Source organism: Rhopilema esculentum, chromosome 21 (assembly GCF_057945365.1).
Source record: "Rhopilema esculentum isolate cy_ngs chromosome 21, ASM5794536v1, whole genome shotgun sequence".
NCBI lineage: Eukaryota > Metazoa > Cnidaria > Scyphozoa > Rhizostomeae > Rhizostomatidae > Rhopilema > Rhopilema esculentum.
The window spans coordinates 7,691,629-7,717,860 of record NC_142835.1 but is presented as its reverse complement, the minus strand read 5'-3'; the positions used below and the strand labels follow the sequence as shown (position 1 = coordinate 7,717,860).

The 26,232-nt window shown below is 36.2% G+C and overlaps 4 protein-coding genes across 6 annotated transcripts; 1 reads left to right on the top strand and 3 right to left on the bottom strand.

Annotated features, from left to right (window-relative positions):
• Window positions 1–1,435: 1,435 nt before the first annotated feature.
• LOC135684724 (uncharacterized) lies at window positions 1,436–6,945 on the bottom strand. The gene is made up of 6 exons (XM_065200360.2): window positions 6,848–6,945; window positions 5,443–5,552; window positions 4,618–4,669; window positions 3,958–4,087; window positions 2,918–3,275; window positions 1,436–2,283 (listed from the first exon to the last, which is right to left on the bottom strand). The coding sequence occupies exons 1-6, from the start codon at window positions 6,859–6,861 to the stop codon at window positions 2,045–2,047; spliced, it is 903 nt and encodes a 300-aa protein (XP_065056432.2). The 5' UTR covers window positions 6,862–6,945; the 3' UTR covers window positions 1,436–2,044.
• Window positions 6,946–6,999: 54 nt separating this feature from the next.
• Window positions 7,000–23,431, top strand: LOC148957685 (WD repeat-containing protein 53 homolog). Of its 3 annotated transcripts, XM_089114863.1 has the most exons (4): window positions 7,000–7,766; window positions 9,619–21,620; window positions 22,350–22,549; window positions 23,034–23,431. In XM_089114863.1, exons 1-2 carry the CDS (start codon window positions 7,049–7,051, stop codon window positions 9,957–9,959), a joined length of 1,059 nt encoding a protein of 352 aa, XP_088970989.1. In that variant the 5' UTR covers window positions 7,000–7,048; the 3' UTR covers window positions 9,960–21,620; window positions 22,350–22,549; window positions 23,034–23,431. The 3 variants fall into 3 exon arrangements, with proteins under 3 accessions (XP_088970989.1, XP_088970988.1, XP_088970987.1); XM_089114862.1 differs by lacking the exon at window positions 7,000–7,766 and having other exon boundaries at window positions 15,751–21,620; window positions 22,353–22,549; XM_089114861.1 differs by lacking the exon at window positions 7,000–7,766 and having other exon boundaries at window positions 15,751–21,620.
• LOC148957686 (uncharacterized) lies at window positions 10,242–15,428 on the bottom strand. The gene is made up of 4 exons (XM_089114864.1): window positions 15,076–15,428; window positions 13,752–13,983; window positions 12,660–12,893; window positions 10,242–12,090 (listed from the first exon to the last, which is right to left on the bottom strand). The coding sequence occupies exons 1-4, from the start codon at window positions 15,426–15,428 to the stop codon at window positions 11,782–11,784; spliced, it is 1,128 nt and encodes a 375-aa protein (XP_088970990.1). The 3' UTR covers window positions 10,242–11,781.
• Window positions 23,432–24,803: 1,372 nt separating the features above from the next.
• LOC148957684 (uncharacterized) lies at window positions 24,804–25,367 on the bottom strand. Its single transcript, XM_089115046.1, has one exon. The coding sequence runs from the start codon at window positions 25,365–25,367 to the stop codon at window positions 24,804–24,806; it is 564 nt and encodes a 187-aa protein (XP_088971172.1).
• Between the last annotated feature and the right edge of the window lie 865 nt (window positions 25,368–26,232).

The following is a 26,232-nucleotide window of genomic DNA, read 5'->3' as shown; positions in this document are numbered from 1 at the left end:
CAAACCATTGTCAAAACAACTTGATAAATATTTCTGAATATTCAGTCTTCAGCTCAGGTCTGCCTTATTATGCAGCACGAGGGAGATGTCTCAAGTAAATTTATATTTGATATTTGTCAAAGACTATTCAGATGCTTATATACTATGTATGTGAAATTTATCTCATACTTCTCCTTGGTGGGAGAATATGTTAAAAAGGGTGGATTGATCAATTTTACCCTGGTTAGCAGAGCCTCTTGAATCTGGGGATGAAGTAATGTAGACGGCTGTGGTGGCAAAGAATACTTTGTGACTGGTTTCGAACTATTTTCTGACTTCTGAGACTAAAAAATGGATACTCTGGCACCCAGGGTAGATCAATTTATGTTCAGAACCAACTGTATTCTACGTACACAAGAAGGGAAGGGGTTATTAGGAAATAAAATCATCAAAGCTATCTCAAGCTTCAATTCTGGAGAAATACTAAGATAGTTTGAAGAATGAAAAATAAACAAGTTCGTGGAAAGATAAACTGTTCTTGCAGAAAGATAATTTCTTCTTAAAAAGAGAGGGGGTCGGGGTACTATGTACAGTGTAGAGTTGAACATTTTATATTGCATTATCTGTTTTAAAAGAAAATATAAATATTGAAAAGATACTTAAAGATAAAACTGATTCAATTAATATGGCCATTGTTATTCGTAGAGCTTTTACAATTACATACGAATTTCATATTAAGGGGGGGGGGAGGGCATTGTATTCCTTCTCATTTAGAACACTGTTATAAAGGAAATATACTACAGCTTGACAAATATTGGAGGGCTCTAAATCTTCTATGAGAACTAACTCATATCAAACAAGGTTGGTACAATGATTGATGAAAAGATGTAGAAAGCAGGTGCAGCGGTAATCTTTAAACGTAATTGTGAGGACTAAAAGCAGCTTTTAAGGAATGAAGCGAACATTTGGTTGCTAATGGAACATACGACATCTGTGCATCAAATGCTATAGCAGAACATTTCGAAAGAATGCCGGCCTTTTTAAAAAGTGGGTTGTCACTTTATCCCATGAAATATTTAGCATAGTTAACTTTCTGCTCATAGCTAAAAGCCTTTCATGCGTAACTGGTTTTTGAAACTATTACGTAACTTAAATTAACGTTCTTACAGATTATTTTATAATTTTTGAGAAATGTCTGTATCAATATTGCTTACGATGTTATTTGTCGTGGACTCGAAATTGCGGTCAAATGCAGCCTCCTCTTGCACCCCAAGATAGCAAAATCTAGTTTAAGCTATTCATTTCATTTCTATATCAAAACTTCGGATGTGTAATTACATTATAGTCTATTCGTTCCATCGTTCCTTTACCTTCTTTTAATTTCATTCATAAGTGACATTAGTTAAAATATATGTACACTTCAGTATCAGCGACACGAAGAAAACTTTCTTGAAGATCTATTCCATAAGGAATATATTGTAAAATAAACACCACAATCATAATACACATATTTAAAGGTACCATAAAAGAAACTTCCTTTTGACGGCAAGAGTATTATTCAGGTTTCTGTAATGGTCAAGTTTGTTACCTTAATACATCATATATAAACATTAAACCGATATAAAATACACCATTACAAAAACATTCAAGTAGCGCATTCCAGAAATTTGTCGTCCCATCATCCTTCCTTACGTCCTTATATCAAAATTATACATACATATATAGCTAGCGTACCTCAGTGTGTAAATTGTCTTATGCTGTATTCTAAGTAGCATAGCAAAAGTGGTCCTTGATATTTCGGAAATTTTGAAAAGAAAATCCTATTCTGTCAAAAGCACTCATTATATCTGAGGTAGTTAGTTACAAAACCAACCAAAGTAGCACATAAAAATGACATGCAATTATCGAGCTGTATCGGATTTTAAAACGAAATAGCTTCGTGATAATCAATGAGGTGATCGTTTCCACAACACGAAACCTGTGACGTAGGTGCTGATTTCAGCGGTCGCCCTTTCTGAACCAGTACCTGATTGACTCCTCTGAGTAAAAGTCTAAATTGGACGTGCTACCTTCGGTATGGTGGGCTTCTACTGCGGCTTCGTTTACCACGATGATCACGAGGCCTCTCATGAGTTTGGCGTTCGTTTCTGTTTCTAGATCTGGAATATTCACTCTGCTTTCTATCGTCCCTGTGTACTTGCCACCTCTCTTCTCTAGAATAGTGCTTTTTGGAATCTTCCTTTTCGCGGCTGTGTGCTCGTCCATACTTGTCCTTAATTTTCTCTTCGCTTTCTCGATGCTTATCTACAAAACGATACATAATTCTAAATTCACAGCCTTGTCTTACAATGTCTAATATTAAGAGCCTGCAATCAATTTAAAGTGTACTGACTTAGCTCGAGATGCTTCAGTTTAAAGAGGATGTGTTCAAATCAAAAGCATTGTAAAAGGCTAAAATTGCTGAGAAACTTAATATCTTCGAGCGTTGTAGTCCAACGACTGCAAATGTAATAAGTGCAAGCAACAAACTTTCTATACCAAACCAAAATGGGAAAGAAATTGGTTGTCTGAACAACCTTTTCAGAACCGCAAAAGCTAAAAAACTCAAAAAATTATTCCTTAAAGTAACTATGGACTATAGAATGCACAAAATACAGTCAAATTACACAGTAAAACGTAAACTCGCAATTTCAATACACTAAGCAAAAAATTTTCCACTCTGCTTTCGCCATTACTGCATCACAACTTCAAAACTGTTACTCTTTCTGACGCATTCATACTTGACAAATAAAAAAGTCGACTTTGAGACATAAAGATCATAAAGCATTCTCTGGCCTTCTAATTGGGACTCTCTGGGTTATTTTCAGTGAAAGATTAAGATGGCAAAATCCTTTAGCAAATTAACAACAGCAGCTGGCAAAAATTTATCTCTTACTACCTTTTCCGGCGATAGCTGTACGAGCAGCATCCTCTCTGCGATGCTTTCTAGACACCTCTTCAGGAGAACTTTCTCCCCCTGAAGACTCCATGCTTTCTCCTTTTTCGAGACCTTCTTCTCCGTTTCTCTTTTCGCTTTTATTGTCTTTTTTCTTCTTTTTCTTCTTTTTCACCTTTTTTGCCTTCTTCTTCTTACCTTTCTTATCAAGATCAGATTCGTCCTCCTCTGATTCTGGTGGTGTCTGCGGAGCACAGCCTTTCTCTTCTTTCTCTTTGAATTTCCCTTTTTCATCTTTTTCGTCTCCTTTAGGTCGCCTGTACTCCTCAACATGATCCACTCTGATCGTCCTTCCACCAAGCTGATAAAAAAGATTCTGCATTCCTTTAATTCAACACCTTACAATTTACATGCATTTTCCATTTTACTATTCATGTCTGCCATTTGCGGGGGCACAAAAACATTTATTTTTAGTTTAAGACTGCGCTTTTGCTTGGGGAAAGGGGGGTTGTTAAATGAAAGGATCAACGGTACCCCCATCCAGAAAATTTCCTAGAAAAAGCCAAGGACGCAAAATCAACGAAAACAGCAAATTAAAACACTAAGCAATGAATTGTCAAAAAACGCCATAATTTTCAAACAGGATACTTTGTGTCAGAAAAGCATCTAAACTTGTTTTTGTGTAACAAGGAGTCTTTATAAAGTAACCACTGGATATTCTAAAAACACCTTAAAGAGATTCAAATTTCCACCAAAACGTAAAAGTTAACAAAACCTGCTAACATCTGCAAGCAGGACCATTGATAATGACAGAACCATTTCAGGTAGATGCTACTGGCTAGCTAATAACTTTGGCTAAGACATGAAAGCAATCAAAGGTTGCTAAGTGTACAGGTGTCAATCTGCAGCACTACAAATCAATCCTTCACTGTACTTTAAAAGACAGTGTTACAATGGTATTGCCCTATTGCTCATCTTCAAGTAAACAGCCTGTTCAAAGCAGCGCTTAAGGAAAAATAAACTTTAGTTAAAACCTTACACACCTTTATGCCATTAAAATTGTCAACTGCCAGAATGGTGCTCTTTTGATCTTCATATGCAAGGAACCCATAACCTTTAGATTTCCCAGACTTTTTGTCTCTCACTAAGTTTATGTTCACAATTTCTCCATATCTGCAAAAATAGTTTAAAATTTTGTTGGTTAATGCATTCTTTCAAACCATTCCATTAAATGACACCTTTATAGAAGATGATCAATTTATAATATCTAGGTGCATGGGAAATCTAGTAAATCTAGTTATTCCCTCCATTTGTCAAGGATGAACTGCCTTCTTGGTTTGAAGAAGGAGGGTATTCAGAGTATACCAGAAAAGGGAGGAATCATTTCTAAATTGATCTCCCTAGAAAATTATGAGAAATATTATTTATTTCAACAATTATTTCCAGGGTTCATTAGGAAAATGAGCACCAAAGTTAAAGCTCAAGTGTTATTTGCTTGAAATTGGGATAAGAAAATTCCTTCTGCATCAAGAAATGTGCTATACACTTTCATTGACAGATATTGTGTCAATCCTTCTGGAAATTTACTTTGACCAGAAGAATTAAAATAACTTATTAAGAATGGTGAAAGAAAAGTAGTGCAAGTAACAATTTATAATTTGAATGAAGTTATATTTAAAAAAATAGAATCTATTAAAACCTACTGTGAAAACACACATAGTATATCACCCTCAGATAACTCATAGGGCAAACCACCTAAAAGAAAACAGAAACTTGAGCATTATATCATATAACTGGTTCACACTATATATAAAAAAACTTGTTTATAGTTCAATCCATTAAACAAAGCCATATATTTTCAAAGGTTAGTAAAAAAGATGTATTTTTTGTTACAGCGTCTTATTAATTTTATGTCACTGATAATCAATGGTTGCAGACCACTCATAATTATTTTGTACTAAAATAAAATAGTATTATTTTAGTAAATCTTATAAACGGTGGCATAACATCTGTAAATTTTATTAATTAAACCTTCACAAAAAAATCTGATATGCACAAAGACTTCAACGAAATCTAAATAATTTGGAACTGGATACTATAGGTAATAAGCAAGGCATAATTCTTTGACTTTGAAAAAATCTTGGCATGAAGTTGGGTGACTGATAGTTTAGATATATAAAAAAGGAATAACATGAAAAATTTACAATGTAATTTTTCCATGCAGCTTATTTTTCAGGGCGAAATAAGTTTTTGGTATGGCAGGGCATTCTGAAGCAAAATGCTCTTAGTTGAGGATAGGTTTTGATAAACGAAGGTCACTTGAAGCTAAAAACATATTGCTTAGCATCAGAAACTGTATCATGGAATAAAATGTCCTTGGATGAAATTTGATAATGCAGCATATGCACTTAAAAAAAAAATATTTTTTTCATATCACTTTACTTTCTCAGGACACAATTAGATAAATTACTGTGTATGAGAAGTAAATTCAACCACTTCAAAAAGAACAAAAACAGAAACCAATATACCAATGAAAATGTATGCACTGTCTTTATATTGACTATGCCAGGACTTTCTATGATCAAAGATTCCATATTTCAGTTCTTGCTCATTCAGCTTGGCAATGTTTCTAACATTCCTACAAGTAAGAGTTAAAATAATCAATAATCAATAATCACATTGTTTAACGAAAGCTTAATAGCACAGCTTACCTAGTACCTACCCATTTATAGGCAATCATACGAAGTGGTACCCTAATCAGGGTTGCCTGTAACTGTAGGAATACTAGGCTAGAAATCTTACCTTGGGATTGCCACATATTATCCGTAACCTTTTTAGTGTGGCCTGTAGCTATAAGCATGCAAAAATTTACTCATATCACAGGGCCACCAAATAGCATATTGCTTTGACCATCATGGCACTTTGTCATTTTTATTTTATGAACAAAATGTATTCTCTTTTTAGTCCTGTTAGGGGTTTATTGATCAAGCCACCTAATTTAATATAGGATTTTTAGAGAAGTGGGATTATCAGAGAGGTGGTTTTGATTTTGCTACATACTTTTAGTAACTGGGCTTAAATTTTCAACATGACATGAAATAGTCTACTTTTCAGGGTTAGAAAGCTTTTAATTTCAAAATTAGTATAGGCATAACAACTGAACACAAAAAGAACCCAATCAACTGAACATTGTCAAAATTGACATCAACAACTTCCTCCTCTCTCATCAAACCTATCGGTAGGATTATTATAACGGTGAGGCAAAGCGGATTAATTTTTCAAAGTATAAAGAAAAGGAAAGGCTTTCATTGGAAAGAGTGGGAATACAAGAGAGAATATGGTAAAAATCAAACACAATGTCGCATATTGGTAGCACAAATTTCCTGGAAATTTCTTGGAAGAAGAGAATATGGTAAAAATCAAACACATTATCGCATATTGGTAGCACAAATTTCCTGGAAGTTTTAGAGTCTGCAACTGGCTGTCCCTAGCAAACCAGATTATGCTCAAGCAACTCTTCTCACAGCTTAAAGGCCTTCACTGGCAGGTCCCAGCTGATTGTGTGCGGTTGCTTCAACCTGTGGCATACAAATCCTAGCATACAAACATCAAAGTTCCTGGTCTTGAGGGGAAATTACACACCACTAGACAGGCAGGCAAAAAAAATTGGGTGAAATTGGGCTAAAACGCGTTTGTATGTGGCTGGCTGTCTACCAAAGGTGTTGGCCTAAGGGTTTCACGTGCAGCAAATATTTGGTAACACCTTTCAATTGTGTCTTTGTAGAATTTTTAATGAAGGACAATAAGAAATGTTTAAAAAATAAAGTTCTACCAAGTTTGAATGGAATAGAGTTGTAGCAAGACTTCAATCGGTTTTCAAACTGATTTCACATAATGATTTCCTACAGCAAATGTAACATGACATTTACTTACGTTAACGGATTCATCTTATCATCTCACAGCAACGGTCAACAACAAGAGTATGAAATTGACTCCATTGCTTTCTTGCCTCATTACCAACACAAACGTTTGATTGCTAACACCCTGTGGTTCTAAACATCCAATTCAATATCAATAGTGCAAATTATTTTTGGACATGCCAAATAAATGATTCTACAAGTCTGATAAACAGCAATGGAAAATGCCAATAAAACAGTTGAAAAAAGCCTGAAAGATTCGCCACGTATTTATGAAAGAAGAAGAATCCCAGTGATAGATGCTAGTGAGGAACTAAGCAATCTCTGTGTTGCGAGGAACAGCGACAACATACTTGTAGGATCCGAAAAAGGGTGCTACCTATTATCACTGGAAAGGGAATCTGTAATTTCTTCGTACAAAGATGGTAACGGTGCTGAGTTGAAAGAGGTCCCAACTGCAATTTTCAATGCCGAAAATGATAATTTGATTTCCCTCGCATCAGATAATATCGTGCTATGTTATGATATTCGCCAAAGCAGTTCAAGTAGGCCTGTACTTTCATTTAAGGAAAACTCTGACGAAATAAACCAGCTATCATCTTCTGGGACACAATTAGCAGCTTGCGATGATAGTGGGGAGGTTAAAATATATGACATTGCTGCAAATAAATTGTTCAGAACTTTGAGAAATAAACACAAAAATATATGCTCTACAGTTTGTTTTAGAAGTTCTAATACAAAGGAACTGCTTTCAGGAAGCCTTGACTGTCAGCTCATTTTATGGGATTACTCCAAAATAAAAGTTCTGTTTTCAAGTAGCACTCAAGAAGTTTTTCAAGCTACTGATGGTGACAATTCTAACTATATGGTTAATCCTCCCTTGATAAATGTTGTTGATTGCACCGGTGATGGACAAATTGCTGCATGTGGATTAGGTATGAATACTGAGGGTCGTTACAAGTTCCTTTTGGTTTTATTGATATTTGTTTTGAGTAGACTAGCAAGATAAGGTGAGATGGAGTTTCTATGTGCATGCAGGCTCTGCCCTTAAAATTTATGTGCTATCTTAAGAATAACAAAGGGAAGCAGCAGGCCTCACTGTAAAGATTTAAGAAGGTGTGTGGCTGATTGCCTTTTTCAAGAAAATATTTTTTATTGAGGCGGGTGATTTGTAACTTCCGGTTTAAATCACACAGAAAAGCAGTAATATCAGTACTTTTCTGTTGGATTTTTAAGTTTTATGGTACCAAAGAATTAATACGAGTAACTCTTGACTTTCAAGTGTTATAGGCACCCAAGAAACATCTAAAATTACTTCCTGCAATGGTAACAGTGGTAATGCCGATTTAAGTGGTTCTTTCATCACACACTCATGGCACAAGCAGTTTTTGATTGTTTACCATGCATATCATGAAATGTGCTTCCCTGCATGATGTATACTGTACTTTACAAATGATTCCCCGAGCAAAAAGACAATTTTTTGATAAAAAGGAATGCTAAATGCAAATGGATGAGAGATGCATGATCAAGATATTTTTGAGAAGCAGGTGCATGACAAAATGTACACCTTGTCTTGCCTGGGTGTGTGCCAAGGCAGGGGCATGCAATAACATCCTTCAAACTGAGAGGCCGGAAGCAGATATGATAGGAAGCATAAAATAGACAATAGCGCTTGTTTGATTCTTCCATTTTGCTTGGCTATTTTGCCTAGCTGGGATATAGTCTGTTGTGCTGTCTTAAAAGCAACAAAAGATAGCTGGTATGATAGGTAGCCTGAAATAGCCAATCAGAAGCCTAAGATAGGCTTTAGATTTTGTTCTCTTGACAGATATCTCCCCTCTAGATGCTTGGTTGAAAGGTCATGTTACGCCAGAGGCACACTTGTCTCATCTCTGCTAGGGTACACTGGTCCCCCAGGCCAATGCACTTGCTTTAGACTGAGCCTGCTTTCTTTTCTTTTGCACTTTGCTCGGATATCTCACCTAGACAGGATATCCCCAGTACCTACAGAAGTCCATTTACTTTTCATTTTGCATTTTGATGAGGCACTAGTCCCACCTCAGCAAGCCCATTTATCCCACTTAACAAAGGGCAATTTTGAAGGAAAGATAAACGTGAGAGTTTGCTAGAATATTTTCTGCCAGTTGTCCTTTCATCAATGGTAAAAAATGATAAATGTTTTCTTTTTAGTTTGCATCCAGTTTTCATCTTCATTTATTTCAACAGGAAAATATTTCATGAGCAATCAAAAATATAAACACAATCTTTAAAATTTATTCTAAGAAGCTAATATTAAAAACTGCTGGAATAGATGTTGTAGGATTAGTATGGCTATGTTGCAGTTCTTACATGACAATTAAACAAAATAAAACAAAACAGTTTTGCACAAGAATAAATCAAAGCCATTTGAGAGACCAAAGACTTTGCAAGTCCAAATTAATTTGGCTTTTGACCTGTAAATCAGCACACAGAATTTCTCATTCAGCAAGTAGACATTTTGAATTTTAGAACAGAATGTTTTTAGTTTTTGTTGTGAAGTTGTGAAGGTTTTACATTAGAATATCATTGACTGTTTATTCATATTTTTGGGATTGATGTCAGAAAATTTGTTGTTGTTATATCCTAGCTCCTAACTGTAGTTTTTATCACACTGTACCCTGTTTCTTCCCCTGTTCAGGTCTTTTTGACATAATTAATTGTGAACATGTCAGTTTTTGATAAAGTTTCTTCCTAAAAACTCGTTGGCTCACCTAGTATCCAATTAATCTAAATAATTTGTTTATTTAGGTAATGGCAGCATTGTACTATATGAAGTAACAAAAGGAAGAAAGCTGAAGCCATTCAATATTTTAAGGCATCACTCTTCTCTTGGGACATCATGCTTAGAAATATTTGAATTTGGAGGATCAAGGTATTTACTATCTGGTGGAAATGATTGCAAAGTTAATATAGATGAAGTCTCGTTGAATAAAGATATAGAAAATGGTGTGGAAAGTGAGTTGTTTTGCAGCAATATACAATTACCATCAAAAATAAACCATCTAACTGCTTTTTCACAGAATGAGAAAATGTTTAGCTTAGTATGTGATCAGTCAAGTGAAGTTATATTGCTTGAAATTTCTACGTAGATGATGGTCAATTTTGTCTGGTGTTATTTTTAAGAGTATTGCAATAAAGTATCTAAAGTTGCACATTTTTTGCACATGCTCTCTAATACCAAATTGTTTGATCAGATCAAATAATTGCCCTACCGCCTAATGTTTCTCTGTAATGAAAATTGCTTAAAATTGTGACTTGGATCTGCATGCCTAAGATGTATCAGGTAAGTTGCAGTTTAAAGTAAAGTTTGATGTAATGACCTGATGTGTTTACCTGTTGACATGTTTAGTTGAAGGGCTAATAACCTAAGCTTTAAATTAAGGTTACGGTAAACGTTTTCTTGATGAAAACATCATTTTTTCGATTTTTTCACATTCAAGTAGCCGAACTTTCAAGGCACACAATGATACCAAATTTGAAACAAACAGAAATTTTGAAAGTGGAAAAAATCCCATGTAACCGAAGGTTTCCATAATTTCTTTATCAAAACTTTTAGTTGAGGCCTGAAAATCTCTTGACCTGTTAAGCCGATTATCGTTGCTTTGCGGTTGTGGTCGCATGTCTCATTTACAATATCGCATGGCACATCCATATATCCAATGTACGGCCGTGTTTATTTAAACAGGCTTATTGATCTTAAATCTTCAAGTGACTTGACCCGGATTACACTGTGGTTTACGAGTGTATCTTGCAAGTGCGATCAGTAAAATCCCGTTTTCTCCGGACTCGAAATTCCTCTACATGCAGGTACGAAAAAGCTATTATGTACCCAAGGAACCAATCGAATGGCTTGAAAATTTGCACACGGCCAGGGCAGACGTTGGGCAAACAAAGTGTGTCTCAAAATTTTTTTATTTTCTCTGGTCCGTCTTTTATACTCAAATACAGCTGCGGGAGGGTGGAAAAATTATTTGCCAATTTTTGACAGGGTATAGTTTCATAAAGAGGAGGAATTTAAAAAATCTGAGACACACTTTGGTAGCTTAGGACCTGCACTTCCTGCTGGTCTAAGTCAGATTTTGTTACCTCAAACGCAAGGGTACATAATAGCTTTTGAAGGTGGTACACTTTTTGACCAGTAAATTCGCATGGAAAATAACATTTAACATTATTTGCCAATAATTTTTATCTGGCTAGATACGCCATAATCTTGTGCATCGAATGATATATAGTTTATCCAGATTTCTTGAGCCGTTTGGCCTTTCGGAAGGAAAAACCAATTTTCGTGTTCAAAACGTTTACCGTAACCTTAAATCTCACTTTTTGAGTTTGAAAACAATAGAGTTTTTACAAAACAATAGATGAGCTTTTTCAAAATCTTTTGTTATGGGTGTTAAATTTTCCCTTGGCCCCCCACTTTCAAACCTGTGTCAGAGCCTAGACAAAGCAAAAAGAAAGCAGTGTATTTTCTTGTATACAGCAAAGCTAAGAAAAAGTGTCACATTCTATTAACCATATTGCCTTTTTTGCAAATCAGCTGTTCTAAAAAGATAATCACTTAACTTCTATTCCTCTCAACTTACCATCAAGGGATTTTCTTTTGTGTTGGTTATTTTTTTCTCTGATTTGATAGAAAAGTGGGCCATTTTAGAAGCTTGTGGGTGCTTTTCTAAATAGGTATTGATATGACACAAAGTAATTTTGCTAAGTAACATTGATTTACATTCAAAAACAGATGTGACACAGCAATCTATACAATATAGCTAATATTTTATGCATACGTCTGATTGGTCAGCAGAAAGTCAAATCAACATCTCTTGTGCTGCTTTTTCAGTTTCACCCATTCTTGTAAGTTTCATCCACGAGAATGTTTTGATGATCTGCATGGCATTATTATCTATCCCATTATCCTCATAGCTCATCTCTTCTATAGTTGCTAAAATGGTGCAAAATATTTCTTCTTTTTGTTAGGTCATCTTTTATGTTAAATGCCACACTGCCAAATATGAGTTTCTGTGTTCTAGTGATTTCATCGAGGAGGAAGTCTTCGCCATTTCTAGCAATCTTCTGCATTATTTTTATGTAATAGTCACCAATGGCTTTCTTATAAGGTGGCAGCTTTTGGACGATTTCAACCGATTCTCGGATAGCTTTTTCTCGTCTGTTCGAATTTCTCATAAAATATCGTGCCATCACATCAAGTTCATCTAATCGACCGGCCTAAAAGGAATCAGTTAATTACCAGTTAGTCCATTATCAAAACAGACAGTTGAAAAATATTTTGAAAAAGAACTGCTTTTATGCCTCTGAAAAACTTTAATGCCACAAAAGCATAGCCAAATCGAAACCAACACAGAACAAACTTTATGTGACGACATTGTCGATGATATTTCATGAAATTTGAAGTTGGCAAGAATTCGAAGAGAGTAATGTGACTGCTCAGTGCCGTCGGAACGAAATTCATATGGGGGGAGCTGTCCATTGTTTTCCTTCTCATTCAGTACACCGTTATAAAGGAAACATACTACAGTTTGGCAATTATTGGGGGGGGGGGGGGGGCTCCAGCCCCCCGGTTCCGACGGGCCTGCTGCTAAAAGCTTACAAAAGATACGGATTTCAAACACGTAAGGTAGAGCCCGTTTGACAAATGGAATAGAATCTTTTTTCAAGGGAAAGTCGTATAATCAGGATGAAATGTCAGCGTGAATTTTTTTTGCTAACCGAGATTTGCACAGCCAGTCTAATCTAGTCGACCCCATTTATTAACGTAAGAACTCATAGAAGCTTACTGTTTTGTCAAGAAACCCTCCTGTAGTTCGACTTGTATCACAGTTGATGTTCAGGAACTTTGTGATGTTCTGCTCACTCCAATTCTCGTCAAATTTTCCCGGAAGGTAGACTTGTCCATCTTTATCTGTCTTGGGAAAGAACACGAATGTGGGGTACATTCCCACCTTGCTTTTCACAGCTGAATCAAAGGATTTCTCGCCATCTATCGTTGCCACCAGACAATTAGGCTCATTCTGAGTGAAGATGCAGATTTAGTTATGATCACCTGGTAATGTCTATTGCTAGCTATATTTTCATATTTATGCTTAATATTATCCATCTTGATATTATCTAGTATTTTCTATTCAGACCATTGGATGAGATAGATAATATTAGCTAGTGTAACTTTGTGTAGTCTGGCGTCAAGTCAAATGAAACACTTTGAATCACTGTGAGTTTGAGTTTAGCTAAATATCAAAGACACAACCTGAATCCTGTACTTATTTGACAGTGACGTTTGTGCTTCTAGAAGGCGCTAATTTATGTTTGGGGCTAATTTGCGTAAAGGTAACTTAACCCAATTCTTTTTCTGATAAGGTAAAAATTATTGCAAACATCTGTTGATAATTGTTGATATCTATTGCAAGCTTTGGAGGCGAAATTAGGAAAAACAAAAGATTCTATAATATCAAAAGGCAATAATAAACCAAATTCTCGCAGTTTTTGCTGAAAACTGCCGCAAATAAAAAATTTTCATCATGTTGGTTTAAGAATGTGTCAAAATTTCAACTAGAGTAAATATGAGTAAACGATGAGTAACTTACTCTTAATTTACATGGTTTGATAAGATTTGACTTTTGTAACGTCAATGTAATCAAAATATTGTTTGACATCGTCATAATGCAGGATACATAGGTGAGGCGCAGGGTAGGGTGCTACTACCCATTAAGGCACCTAAGTTGTCGGAGACTTTCAGCGATTTAGCTGCTTTGTCAAAATTTCTAAGAGAAAATAGTCGCTAACCCTCTCACTTCCCTCGCCAAGGAAAATAAAACTTTACTCCCACTGCGCCTGTGATCATAATCAACAAGTTTGAATGTTTTATACATTACCTTGAAAGTCTCAGCTACTTTTATCATGATCTGCGTCAGGTTTTTGCATTTAATGCACCATTCTGCAGTATAGAGTACAAGCACATCTCTACTGGTGTCTTTGACAATCCTATCGAAGTTTGCATTGTCCAGTTGAATCAAAGGCTTCTTAGGAAAGTCTTTTGCATGATCGATGCGAAGCTTTTTCGCTATTAGACGGGCAATTTCTGTGAATGTGTGGTCGCCGTCATAACTGTAGATAAAGGCATTGAAAAGTTTATGCGGTTAGAATTTACAATAGGTTGCCAAACTAGAGGAACAAATAAAACTGGCACCATGATTACTGTATCATAAGATCATAATGTAAAAATTAAAGTGAAGATTGAGAAAACACTCTTGAATATCAGATAGCATCGTATCTCTCACAACTCCCATCGTATCCCTCCAGTGATGACTTCTTCTGAAAGTGCTTTATGTAGTTATACTAGATTGCGTGCGGTACAATATGATGCTATAATAACGATCAATGTAAGTAAATTGTACCAGGAAAATTTTTTTTAAATAAATAACGACGTTTCGAGCATAGCCCGTTATCGAGTCAGTATTTTTCCTGGTACAATTTACTTACATTGATTCTTTTTATTGCTTTATGTAATGCTTTTCAAGTATGTGAAATCAATGAAATGTGTTACAGATTAGCTGAGGCATTGCCTGCGAGGCAAGCTCTTTCCCCATCAAATCACGTCTGTTCTGAACTTTATGAGCCAAGCCTAAGTAACAGTGTTCCGTTCACAGACTTCAAATCTTTTACTCCCACCGAGTTTTTAACACGTTTAAAAGATTTTGCATATATTCAGTGGTAATTTGTAGTTTTCTTTAAGGCTATTATAAGCTATTTTTATTATGAGGCTATTCTAGTAGATATAGATACAAGATATAAAGTTTGTAATTTTACAAAGAGTGAGAGTATACATGGAACCTGTATGCGGGAAATTTCTTTACGCAGGAGCTCTCTTAAAAGATGGAATAATCGAGGAGAGATCACCCTCTACGTTAGAAGATATCTTTTTTGCGATCAATATAATTTAACAGAATGCTTTTAGTGCAAGAGACCAATTTTACAGGCATGGTCGAAAAATGAAACGTGCAATTTCAGTCATTGCGAACCACGAACCCATCCAGCCCACATGTCCTGGCAACTGAGTGGGCAATTTTTTTAACTGCTAATAGATAAGACAGAGAGACGAAATGAGAAATAGCTGCGTTAAACCCACGTTCTTAAAACGACAAACAACTGCTTCAATATAAATCTCAAACAGAAGAGTATTCTTATAAATAAACTCACCTTTCTGCAACTTTGCTGCCCTTTACAAAATATTTGATTTTGCAGTAGTCCTCTATTCCAAATTTTGATGCTAATTTTCCATCATTATAAATATTTCCTTTAGCAATCACGATGTCCTTGTTTTCCTCAAAATGTTCAGCAACTCTCTCCATGACTTTGTGGGACTCTTTGCAGGATTCTTGCCATGGTGCAAAAAACAAAACCAAAGCAAAGCTTTGAAGAGGAATTCGATTTTCAAAATTTTCTGATGAGACTAAAATAACTTTTGATTCTCCAGCTTTCTCGAACGCTAAGCAAAAATTTGGCAATAGAAAAATAAGAAGACAAAGTTTGCAAAGAATCTTGGAATACATGTTTCTATCTGTTGCGGAAACTCCGACCCATAAAGTAATTTCACAGGTCCATCAGAGATTAATACGGGCATTATTCAAAACCATTTGTATTTACTATGTCGTGTCAATGCATGCTTACTCAGCTGAGGAGAACATTTGCTCCATTCGACCATCTGTAAGCTGTATAAACAAAACATCAATCGCCCAATCATCGTCCCTTTTGACTAAAAATTGCAGTCTTTAAAGGATTGACATTGTGTTATGTCTTCAAGAAATTACAAGCAAAGATAAATATCATTCTGTGCGAAGAATGAAACGAGCTGCATTTATAGCACACCACGACAATTAACAGCCTCGTTCTAGACATTGCTCAACATTTTCTCGAGCAAAAATCTTCAACCTTCACATTGTAATTTCTGAGTATCAAAATTTTGGCTTCTTTTTTTCTTTTGAACCTCTCCTAATTCAAAGGAACAAAATATTACAGACAGCTTAGTCTTTGGGCAATTCTGTTGATGCAGTTTCTGTTGATGCAGTTTCTGTGTATGATTAGTGACCTTTGTTTTCAAAGATATGCTTAGGCCCTTGACAGCATGAGACATGTTTCACTGCGATTATCTCTTGATAGCTGCATTATCATGAAATATTGCAGTATAAAAATGTTTATGGCAGATTTGGATATATTCTGTCAAAGTGTCATGATGGAAATATCATTCCGCTGAAAGTGACAGGAAGATTGATGCTTGGGATTTAGCTTTGCTTGGCCTCTAATGAAGAAAGCAAAATGCGCGGCCGAGGGGAGTTTCACTACCTGAAATAACTTACTGGATTTTCAGATTTAGCAAAGTCCCAGAAAATTTGTGTTGAAGTTTCTTGACTCCCATACAAGAATTCCTGTTGATAACCAGATATGTATTTCTATTTTTTTAATTTTGCTAAACCAATAAATCGTTTGTAAACCAATGTAAATGTTTCGACAGAAAATCTGTTTGAACTGACTTGATGTCACCTAGAAAGTTCCAAATGAAATGCAAAAGCACAATCTGACTTTAAAAATTTTGCACAATCCATGTCTGTTTCACTTAATGTTCTATATAACTAATTTTGCTTTTTAATCTTTCCCTTTTTAAATTGTGAAATTTACTTCTGCGTCGGCATCCTATCAGTTGTAAACAACTTCTTCCCTTCGCAAAATATTTTTTTAATCGTGTTCCTGATACTTGAATATTTCGAATCGGCAATATACTGATGATTTCACGAGACTTCTGGTTTTCTTAACAATTGTTAGATTTTGTTCAGATTTCAAGGCTGGGTGTACACAGTTTCCGTTGTGTTATGCCCCTTTCCCTGTATATTTTTGTAAGGCATTTTTTCAATAATTGATTTTTAAAAGGTCCCTAAGACAGTCTATATAAAAATAAAAATGCTAGAATCACGGTATGTAAGTCTTTTCATAGACTATGGTCTTTTGTGCTGTTTAATATTCGAAAGTTTGACAATTGTCAAAAAAACTGGATCATAAGAATCAGCTGAATTGTGGAACGAGAAAGCATGTGGTGCACTGCAAGGATCCTTCGTTGGTTCGTCACTTGCTGTTCTTTTGCTTGCGAACTTCTTGTTATAAACCTCAGCATTATTTATCTGTGAATTTTAAAACATTACAGAAAGAACTTAGGCTGAAAATGCCATTTCGCTTAATTTTAGTTGGATTTTTAAGCTTCAAAAGGACTTGAAAGCAATTTGAATTTGTGAGCAATTTGAACCAAATATCTCCATATTGATTTTTGATTGAATGGTTTCAATGAAGCCCGTAACGGAGAAGCGAAGGAACCTCGCCCTTTTCAAAGGGAACATAAAAACATCTCGTATTTTTAACAGGAATAAAAGGAATATTTTGATAAGATCTCAATAGTTTTGTAGGGAACATCAGGGAAACATTATTGGGAACAAGGGGGATTTTCTGAAAATTTTTGCGAAATATGGGAGGACAAGATCTTTGAAGTTTTTACTTCTCAACGAAGAAATCTTTCAAGGGATCTAGAAATTGTTACAAGGGTTAGGTTCGCATTTTTCTCTTACGTTCATTTTGTATGGCTTACATATTCTTATACGCAGGAGCATTAGTGCGGCGCACACACAAGTCGGCGTCAAGACCCAATCGAATAGATATCTACTTTGATTTATCATATAGTGCAATATTCGATTTGGTCTTTGACGCAGGCTAGGCACTAGCCTGCGCGCAGACTCGACTGAATGGAAAATTTAGGGTTTCTCTCCCGGTAGAGGGGAGAAACACTGAATTTTCAAATCAACTAAATTTCCACTCAAGTGAACTGGCATGCATGACAAGCATACATCCTGGATACTATGATGACGTAGAATGTCAACTTTTTTTAATTATGAACCTGAAATAAACAAAACGTTTATCAGATTTGACCTGACAACATGCATGTAATAACAATTATGCAGGTGAAAGACAATTCAGGTTGAATAAAGGGATCACCGGCCTTCGTATTGTTGAAAACGTTGCGTGTCGTCTTGGGGAATCATTCCTTTCAAAGCATCTGCAATCTCCAAGGACATGTTTAGCGATCTGACGAACTGGAAATTTATCTAGTATAAATAGATGGATAAGTTGCATTATTGACAGTAAAATCAAGCACGTTTCACCAATTTAGTCATAAAATTTTGCAGCCTGCATGAGAGGCTGACTTCAACGATGCAGGGCAGTTTGGTTTGGAAGATATCAGTGAGTCTTATTGTAATATCTCACATAATTGAATGTGGTAGAGCAGAAAGAACAAAATTTAACTGGGATAACTATGGGATAAATGAGCTGGGCAAGGATATTGAATTAGCCCTGAACCGCAGTGTTGGCGATCTTTTACAGCAAGTTGTCATTCGCTTTCCACAAATCATTGACGTCATCAAAGACGTTCTCAACGCAACTTCGAATGGTAATGGGATAAACCATACAGAACTTTGCAAAAGGATTGAATCGAGCCTAGAAACAAAGCAAGATGCTTGTAACTACCGACAACATATAATATCAAAAAATAAAACTTTGGAAAGAATTTGTGATGCCACAAATTATAACATCAGCTTTCTTGAACGATATGAATCATCTTTGTGTAGGACCAGAAAACTTGTTTTCACATCGTCTGGAAGAAACGAAACCAACACCACATTGCCTGGCTCCGTTTTACCAACCAATGCATTCTTCATGGCAGTGAAAGTTCTTGCTGGCACAGCAGTTGTTGCTAACAAAAGGAAATGTTTGGAAATTGGTGGAACTTTTGATGAGTCATCTGTCTCTTGTTTCAAAAATGGCACAAAGGTGGACTTGAAATCAGAAGTCGACGAAACACTAAGAGTAATTTCTGTCATTGGGAATTCAATCAGCTTGTGTTCCCTGATCTTCATGATTGCCACGTATTTTAAATTTCGTAAACATGAAACATTGGCAGGGAAGTGCATTATCTGTCTTTCCTTTGCCCTTGTGTTTGTTCATGCAATACAGATTATCTTGTCTTATGCCTTCGGTGTATCATGGATGTGCAGACTCGGTGCCACACTGTTGCATTACTCTCTGCTACTAGCTTTTTCCTGGATGGCTGTTATAGCATTTGATTTTTACTACACATTCTCAAAAGTAAGGCCAGTTGATCAACACGCAAGGAGGAAAAGATTCAAAATTTATTTTGGAACTACGTTTTCAATTACTACTACTATCCTCTTTATATGCTTAATGATCGACATTCCAGACGAAAGGCATGCTGGGTACGGTTTAAATGGCACCTGTTTCCTCGCAAGGTTCTGGGCAAATCTTTTCGCGTTCATCGTCCCCGTGTGTATCGTCCTTCTTTTCAATGGCATCTTCCTCACGTTAACTATTGTGAGTCTGAGGAGCTTTAAACAGTCGACAGCGAAATCCTTGTCATCCAGCTCAAGCTCAGCTTCAAAAAAGAAAGAAATGGTCCTAAGTGTTATGGCTTTGAAGCTTTCAGTGTTGTTGGGTTTTGGCTGGATATCGGGGTTTGTTGAAGGAAGTGCTGGTAGCAAAGCATTGCGTTACATCTATACAATTGTTATAGCTCTTCAAGGGTTGTTTGTTTTGATTGCGTTTGGGTGCCATATTGAATGCAAGAAGGCAATAATAAAGGTGAAAAATGACAGAGAAACACTCACAAAAACAGCTTCAGTTCCACTGGGCACATTGTAAAGAACCTCTCTTTCGTTGGACACTGCAGTTGGAATGCGACTAATATTAAGGGTGGGGGTAAGAAACGAGGAAGCACCTATTGCTCCCACTTCAATATGGCAATCACGAACAGCACCATATTAACCTCAAGCCTTCAATTGCGACTGCTCCGCTCCGGTGAACTAACATTTTCCCCGTTAGCATTAGTCCTTCTGATATGGCATTTTTTCCTTTGAAAGTAATTTTGATTATAACTATGTAAAAGCTTCCAAATTCATGATACTACTTTGTGATATCTTGAAATTCGCCAATTAATGTTAACTTCCTAATTGGATATCTACTTTTATGGCCTACTATCTTCACTTCCGACTTCTTTAGGTTTCTTTTACCTCGTTTCTAGCCTTTCGATTTCAAGGTTTACAGCAGTAGCATAGCGAGGGGGAGGCAAGAGGGAGTGGACGCCCACCCCCTTGGCAAAAAATCACTTTGAAAAGGTGTTCCAAAAAGTTTTTCTCCCCATTTTTCTTTTGCCCAGATCACCTTTGCCCCCAGTCTTACCACCCTGGCTACGCTACTTGGTTATGGTATAGTATTGTTTGTGAACTATAGGCTCCTAATTGTGTACACGCAATCCCTCGTCCATCTTAATATGCAAAGTAAAATTAAGGTTTTGCTGTTTTTGAATGCTGCTTTTGATTGATGAGAAAAAGTAACCACGCTGCAGTTTTTTTCTAAGAAATGTGATATAACGACGTACAATTAAACGTGTTAATTCGTATGCCATAAAATCGAAGTAAAGACTGATTGGAATAACTATCGTACCTAAACCGCTCACCAGGGCCTACACTAGCTTTAATGCCCAAGAGGGGTGGCCTTGTCCTGTTTTCCGACAAAGTGATTCAGTTACCTTTTTTGACGACAAGTTTGAAATTTTGCTGAAGAAGCACCCCTAGTTGGCAAAACTACCCGTTTCAAATCAGATTTTTTCGAAGGGGGTGTCACATCCCATGCCTCCTAGCTACGGTCCTGCGTCAACGTTATTGGATACCTTCCTTTATGTATAGATGCTAGCGCTACCCGGATGTATCTTGCTGAAATATATTTTTATTGTCGTATTATTTAGTTTCTTTCTGTGAAATCATTTTATCAAGTGTTATGAGTTAAGCATATATATACAATTAAGAACGATCTCTCTTCATCATTGTTTTGATTATGCTCTTTAACTTTGTCTTGGTTGTTAAAAGATCGTTTATAAATTTGTTCGGATCATATGGTGCATTCTAGTTGCTCCTAGCCCCTTGTTCAATCTGTTTTAGGGTTTGAGCCCCCATCGGAAAACGTTCATTCCTAATAAACTGGAAAGGATGCTGACGCGAGAAAAGAGTGATTGATTTCGTAGGCTGGAATCGATAGGAATTTGAATATACATCCTTTCCTGGACCTTAAACACTTTATTCTTATAGAAGATGCACAAAACAAATGGTTTAGATGTTACTCTTTTTCTTTCAAATTGCCTAAAAACTGTATGCGAAGATATTTGTAGTGCAATTTGACTCGAGAAACTAACTTTCACTAGTGATTTTGGTTAGTTGGCTGATTAGTGAAATCATAAAGTGAAGTTGGCCATTTTTAGAATTTTCAAGATCAGAATACAATTCTAATTGACAATGAAAACAATTTTATCAAAACAAAGTAGGTTTAGTCGTATTTACCATCGATTATACTTTTAAGGGGCTAGAGTTGTTCTAAGATGGAAGCAAGAATTCTGGTTGTAGCATTTTGCATTCTGGTTCAACTTTTGTTCATCGTGCTTTGCACAGCTGAAAAGAATATTAGTGCAATTAATACAACTGGCAGTTGGACAAACAAATTGCCCCGTCCATAGGTTCTACGTTACTTGTGTGACTAGGCCAACCTCTGAGTAACTTGCGAGACAAGAAGAAGTCAATCTGGTTTTGTTTTCGGGTTCGCTTCACTAAAAGGAAAGCACACTAACATTAGCATCAGAACAGGTATGAGCACTGTTTGTGTTTTAATTGCTTTGGCATTCCATATGTATATAAGGACTATTTCTAATTGTTTTCATTCAAAGTTTGCTGTTTTTATCACCTAATTGTATAACAACCCTGAAAATTATTGATAACCGCGGTAATAATGGATGTCTAAGCTGCGCTGTTTGCAAGTCAAGTACTCTCTTTCTTTATAAATACCAGATAATTTCGTTTAAGGCTCGATTTCCTTATTTTTTGATAAGTTGAGTCTCGGATGTTTTCATGTTCCCACAGGTTTTATTTTTTGGCAAACGAGCCTTTGTGTGCTTATAAATTGTGTTCTTATAAAGAGAAAAAGAGTGTAGATATATTGGGTAGGGCACTCACTTTGGCACATATAAATTCTTATCTCGAGAACATTCCTTCGATGCGTAAATCCAATTTTTGGCCATTTTTGAATAAAAATAGTCATATCGAAGGCTCAAGGATAACTTTCGACTAACCATTTGCGTATTTAATCTTTTCTGTTAGATGAACCATTAGATGATACAGACTATTTTTTTAAATGGTTTGATATCATAATTATACACAAGCTTAAGAAATCATAAAACAAGTTTATAAAAAGTTATCAGATAAAATCGTTTGCATTTAGCAAGATGACCTTAAGGAAGTAATTGGCCGCTTGCTAATTATTTGGCCTATTTGTCGAAATTGTCATAACACGCAAATGTTTTTTCTCATGACTCTAAGCAGCTGCAAAGGATGCATGGAAACGACTACACAGTTTTAAAGCAGCCTTCTGCAATGGCGACAGCGAATGACCCAAAGAGATTTGGTTTGACACCTGTTTCAACAACATGTGACTATTGTGAATCGAAGATCGTTACGAAAACTCAATTCGTGGAAGGGGCTTTGACGTATTTGCTAGTAGCTGGCTTTTGTTTCACTGGGTAAGCTCTAGTTTAAGTTTGCACAGGTTTTTTGCAAATATTGATTTGGAATGCATTTGCAGATAAACAAGTATTGTAAATGCTTGTTTGTACTCGATTTTTTATTTATATTCCATTTTGAAAAAAGGCTCCTCAAGGAACATTTTTAGGCTCTATTCCTTTGCCTTATTTGACAAGAGAAAGACCCTCGCAACTTTTCATGGACACTTTTAAATGCGAAAAGATGGTTGAAGTCAGCAATCTATTATTTAGAAATGAAATTACCACATTATCTCTTGTTTTATTGCTCTATATTGAAATAACTTTACAAGACTGAAGCTCATTAGTTTTCTAACCGGAGACAATTTTCACCAGTCTTGTTATACAGGGGTGTTACATTGCATATGTAGTTTACTGTTCACAAGCAACAAAATTAAATATCTTTCTGCAAGTCTAGTAGCTGTTGGAAACTAAAGTTTTTGTGCTGCATCTTCTTGCGTTTTAGATTGATTTGTGGTTGCTGCTTGTTGCCTTTTTATTGGAATGGTTGTAAAGATATCATCCACTCGTGTCCTGTCTGCGGATCCTCAGTTGGGCACTATAACAGACTTTGCCCAGCATCGGCCTCGTAACCAGTTTTCCCAGCATTAGACTCGTATTGAACTGCCAACTTTCTTATTAAACATTTAGTTCATAATTACACTTATGAGTTAATTTCGTAATTTATAATTTGTGGGGAATTCTTAAAGACAAATGGGAGTTTCCCTACTAAGTTGTACGCTTAAAGATTCCAAGCTCTTTGTATTTATAAATAAAACAAGATTTAGTATGTCATTTTTAACTTGTTGCTAATAGCTAGGGTAGAGGCTTGTTGTTTATACTTAATTGAAATAACTTTCTTTATATTTAGTCTCTTCTTTTGGTTTAACCAACTCTTTGTTCCTTTATCTTGAAATAAGAGCGACACGCAGTAGGGAACTCTTAAGATTTCAATAATTCACTTAAGAGAAAGAGTCACCGGCTTGAAAAATCGAACAGTCCATGAGTAAAGACTGTTTTATATATTAAAAAAATCTGATTTGATGGTGCTGAATTTGATAATGAATTATGGGGGAAAAGCTCAAATTTACACCACACTAAAGCATTTTCGCGCGACTTGTAATATGAAGCATTGGATAAAGACCTAGTGGAGCCTATGTATCTATATAATCTGATTCTTGATTGACCAATCAGCGACTACTAACCCCTTAAGCAAAAGCTTCTGCATAAATTTAGATTATCTGCTTTAGTATAGACTAGCTCCCCTACGAAGCCCGCTACGCGGGCTAGCCAGTGATCCTACGGTAGAGTATGCAGATTAGCCTCGGAAATAACAAGAGGTGTAATAACCTCGATTTGAAAAAATTGGCTCCGCACAGGTCACTAGATAAAGAATTACTCGCACTCCTGTGACTATCGCTAGTCAGGGGGTCGCCTGAGATAGTGAAGAGGTAGAGGCTCCCCCCCCCCTTGATTCTTAAACACAGTATTCAAAAATATGCTCTGAGCAGTTTTTTACAATGATAGTTACTTTTTTCTACTTCTACTTCTACATCGATACTGAGCAGGACCGAGTATCGGTATAATGCTTAGAGTGCAAGAAATAATAGATTAATAGATAAAAAGTGCTAGAAGATGCCACTGATCAATGACTAGACTGAACATTTACATGCCAAATGAGAAGCTGCAATTTTGTTTGTCGTCAAGACCAAATCAAAAAAAGGGCTGGAAATTATAGGGAACATTGAGGGGGCATTGTGGTAATGGATTGGTCAGTGGCAGCTATTAATTAATGCAGATGCAAATTAATGATAAAAGTTAGAATGTTAGAATTGAATGCTTACTGTATCGTATCTTACAGTAAGAAGAAAAAGAAAATCTAAAATGCAGTTGAAGGCAATCCTTTGACCTGTCTGTGAACACTGTTCGTCCTTGGATTTACAACGTTTATGTTCTTCAGTTCAATTTCTTTCTGGAGCTTCCTCTTACATGGGCTCCGACAAAGGTTGAAAAGTGGGTGGGCCAAGGAAAAATTTAACACCCATGACAAAAGATTTTGAAAATAACTCTATTGTTTTGCAAAAAAAGTGGGGCGGCCAAGGCATCCCCGCCCCCCCCCCCGTTCGTCGGAGGCCCTGTCTTAAATGTCTCTTCTTTAAGTTGCCTGTATTCAATTGATAATATGTTCCAACATCTGATAGTTTTTGGGAAAAATTAATACAAATATGTGTTGGTATTAGCGCCAATGCTGCCGCTGACTTCTTCCTTGAAGCTGTATTGGTGTCATTATGTAGGATGGAATGTTAACAGCAATATTATCATTTACTGCCTTATGGAAAATACATGACCTTGCAATATAACGCCTTTCTTGAAGAGTTGGCCGTTTGAGTTCTTTTAACATATCAGAGACACTAGAGTGTCGATCATAATCTCTCCTTACAAATCTCGCAGCTCTCCTTTGTATTGCCTTAATTTTCTTTATATGATTTGCTTGATGAGGATCCCATTCTATAGATGCATACTCTAAAACTGGTCTTATATTTGTAGTGTATGCTTTCCCCTTTGTCTTTTCTGGACAGATGTAAAGATTTCTCCCAACAAGATTGAGGACATTTGTAGCTTTCTTTGTGATGTTGTTTACATGGCTGTTCCAGCTCATATTTGAATCTAATTCTGTTCCTAGGTACGGATGGTGCACAACTACCTCAAGTTCTTCTCCTAACATGTTGTATTTAGTAGCTACAGGACTTTTCTTCTTTGTTTTTTTAAGAACTTTGCACTTGTCTGCATTGAAATCCATCTTCCAGTCATGTAACCAAGCAAGGAGATTATCAATGTTCTTCTGTGAAGATTTTCCATCTGATGATGTTTAAATTTTTCTGTACACTGAACAGTCATCACCAAGTAGTTTGGCCGTGGTATCATCACCTATCTTTTCTCCTATGTAATTTATGAAAATAAGAAACATCAGTGGTCCAAGGACTGTTCCCTGCGGAACGCCTGACTGGACATGTACTGCTTTTGAACAGATACCGTCTATAACTACTCTTTGTTCTCGTGTTACCAACCAGTTTTCGATCCATTTGTTTATCTTGCCATCAATCCCATAGAACTTCAATTTATATAGCAGTCTTTGATGTTCTACTTTGTCAAAGGCATTGCTGAAGTCGAGTATCAGAAGGTCTAGTTGATCCCATTTATCAAGATGCCTTGCGAGATCTTCTTTAAAGCTAACAAGTTGTGTTTCACAGCTGTGCCTTTTTCTGAATCCATGCTGAAAAGAAACAAGGATATGACTACCCTCAAGATGGTCAATTATTTGCTTGTAAATAATGTGCTCAAGAACTTTGCACGTGACACATGATACAGATACAGGCCTGTAGTTAGCTGGTTCTGTTTTTAGCCCCTTTTTTGTAAATTGCAACAATGTTTGCACATTGCCAATCCTTTGGTATTGAGCCAGTATCAATTGATTTCTGGAATAACATTGCAAACACAGGGGCAATCATGTCTGCATAATCTCTTAATATTCTAGTTGGTAAGAGATCTGGCCCTATGACTTTGTTAGTTTTCAAGCCAGCAAGAAGATTCTGAACACCTTTCACTGTTACTGCGATGTCTCTCATGGTCTTGTGAGGGCTATATCCTTTGCAGGGGATGTTACT

Coding starts and splice junctions, on each gene's coding strand:
- LOC148957685 (XM_089114862.1), top strand. CDS start 18,127: ATGCAGGGCAGTTTGGTTTGGAAGATATCAGTGAGTCTTATTGTAATA.
- LOC148957686 (XM_089114864.1), bottom strand. CDS start 15,428: ATGTATTCCAAGATTCTTTGCAAACTTTGTCTTCTTATTTTTCTATTG. Junction 13,984..15,075: donor GGCAGCAAAGTTGCAGAAAG/GTGAGTTTATTT, acceptor CTTTATCTACAG/TTATGACGGCGACCACACAT. Junction 12,091..12,659: donor GAGGGTTTCTTGACAAAACA/GTAAGCTTCTAT, acceptor GATTCCTTTTAG/GCCGGTCGATTAGATGAACT.
- LOC135684724 (XM_065200360.2), bottom strand. Junction 4,670..5,442: donor CAGTGCATACATTTTCATTG/GTATATTGGTTT, acceptor GTTTTCTTTTAG/GTGGTTTGCCCTATGAGTTA. Junction 3,276..3,957: donor ACAATTTTAATGGCATAAAG/GTGTGTAAGGTT, acceptor CTTTTTTATCAG/CTTGGTGGAAGGACGATCAG.
- LOC148957684 (XM_089115046.1), bottom strand. CDS start 25,367: ATGGATTTCAATGCAGACAAGTGCAAAGTTCTTAAAAAAACAAAGAAG.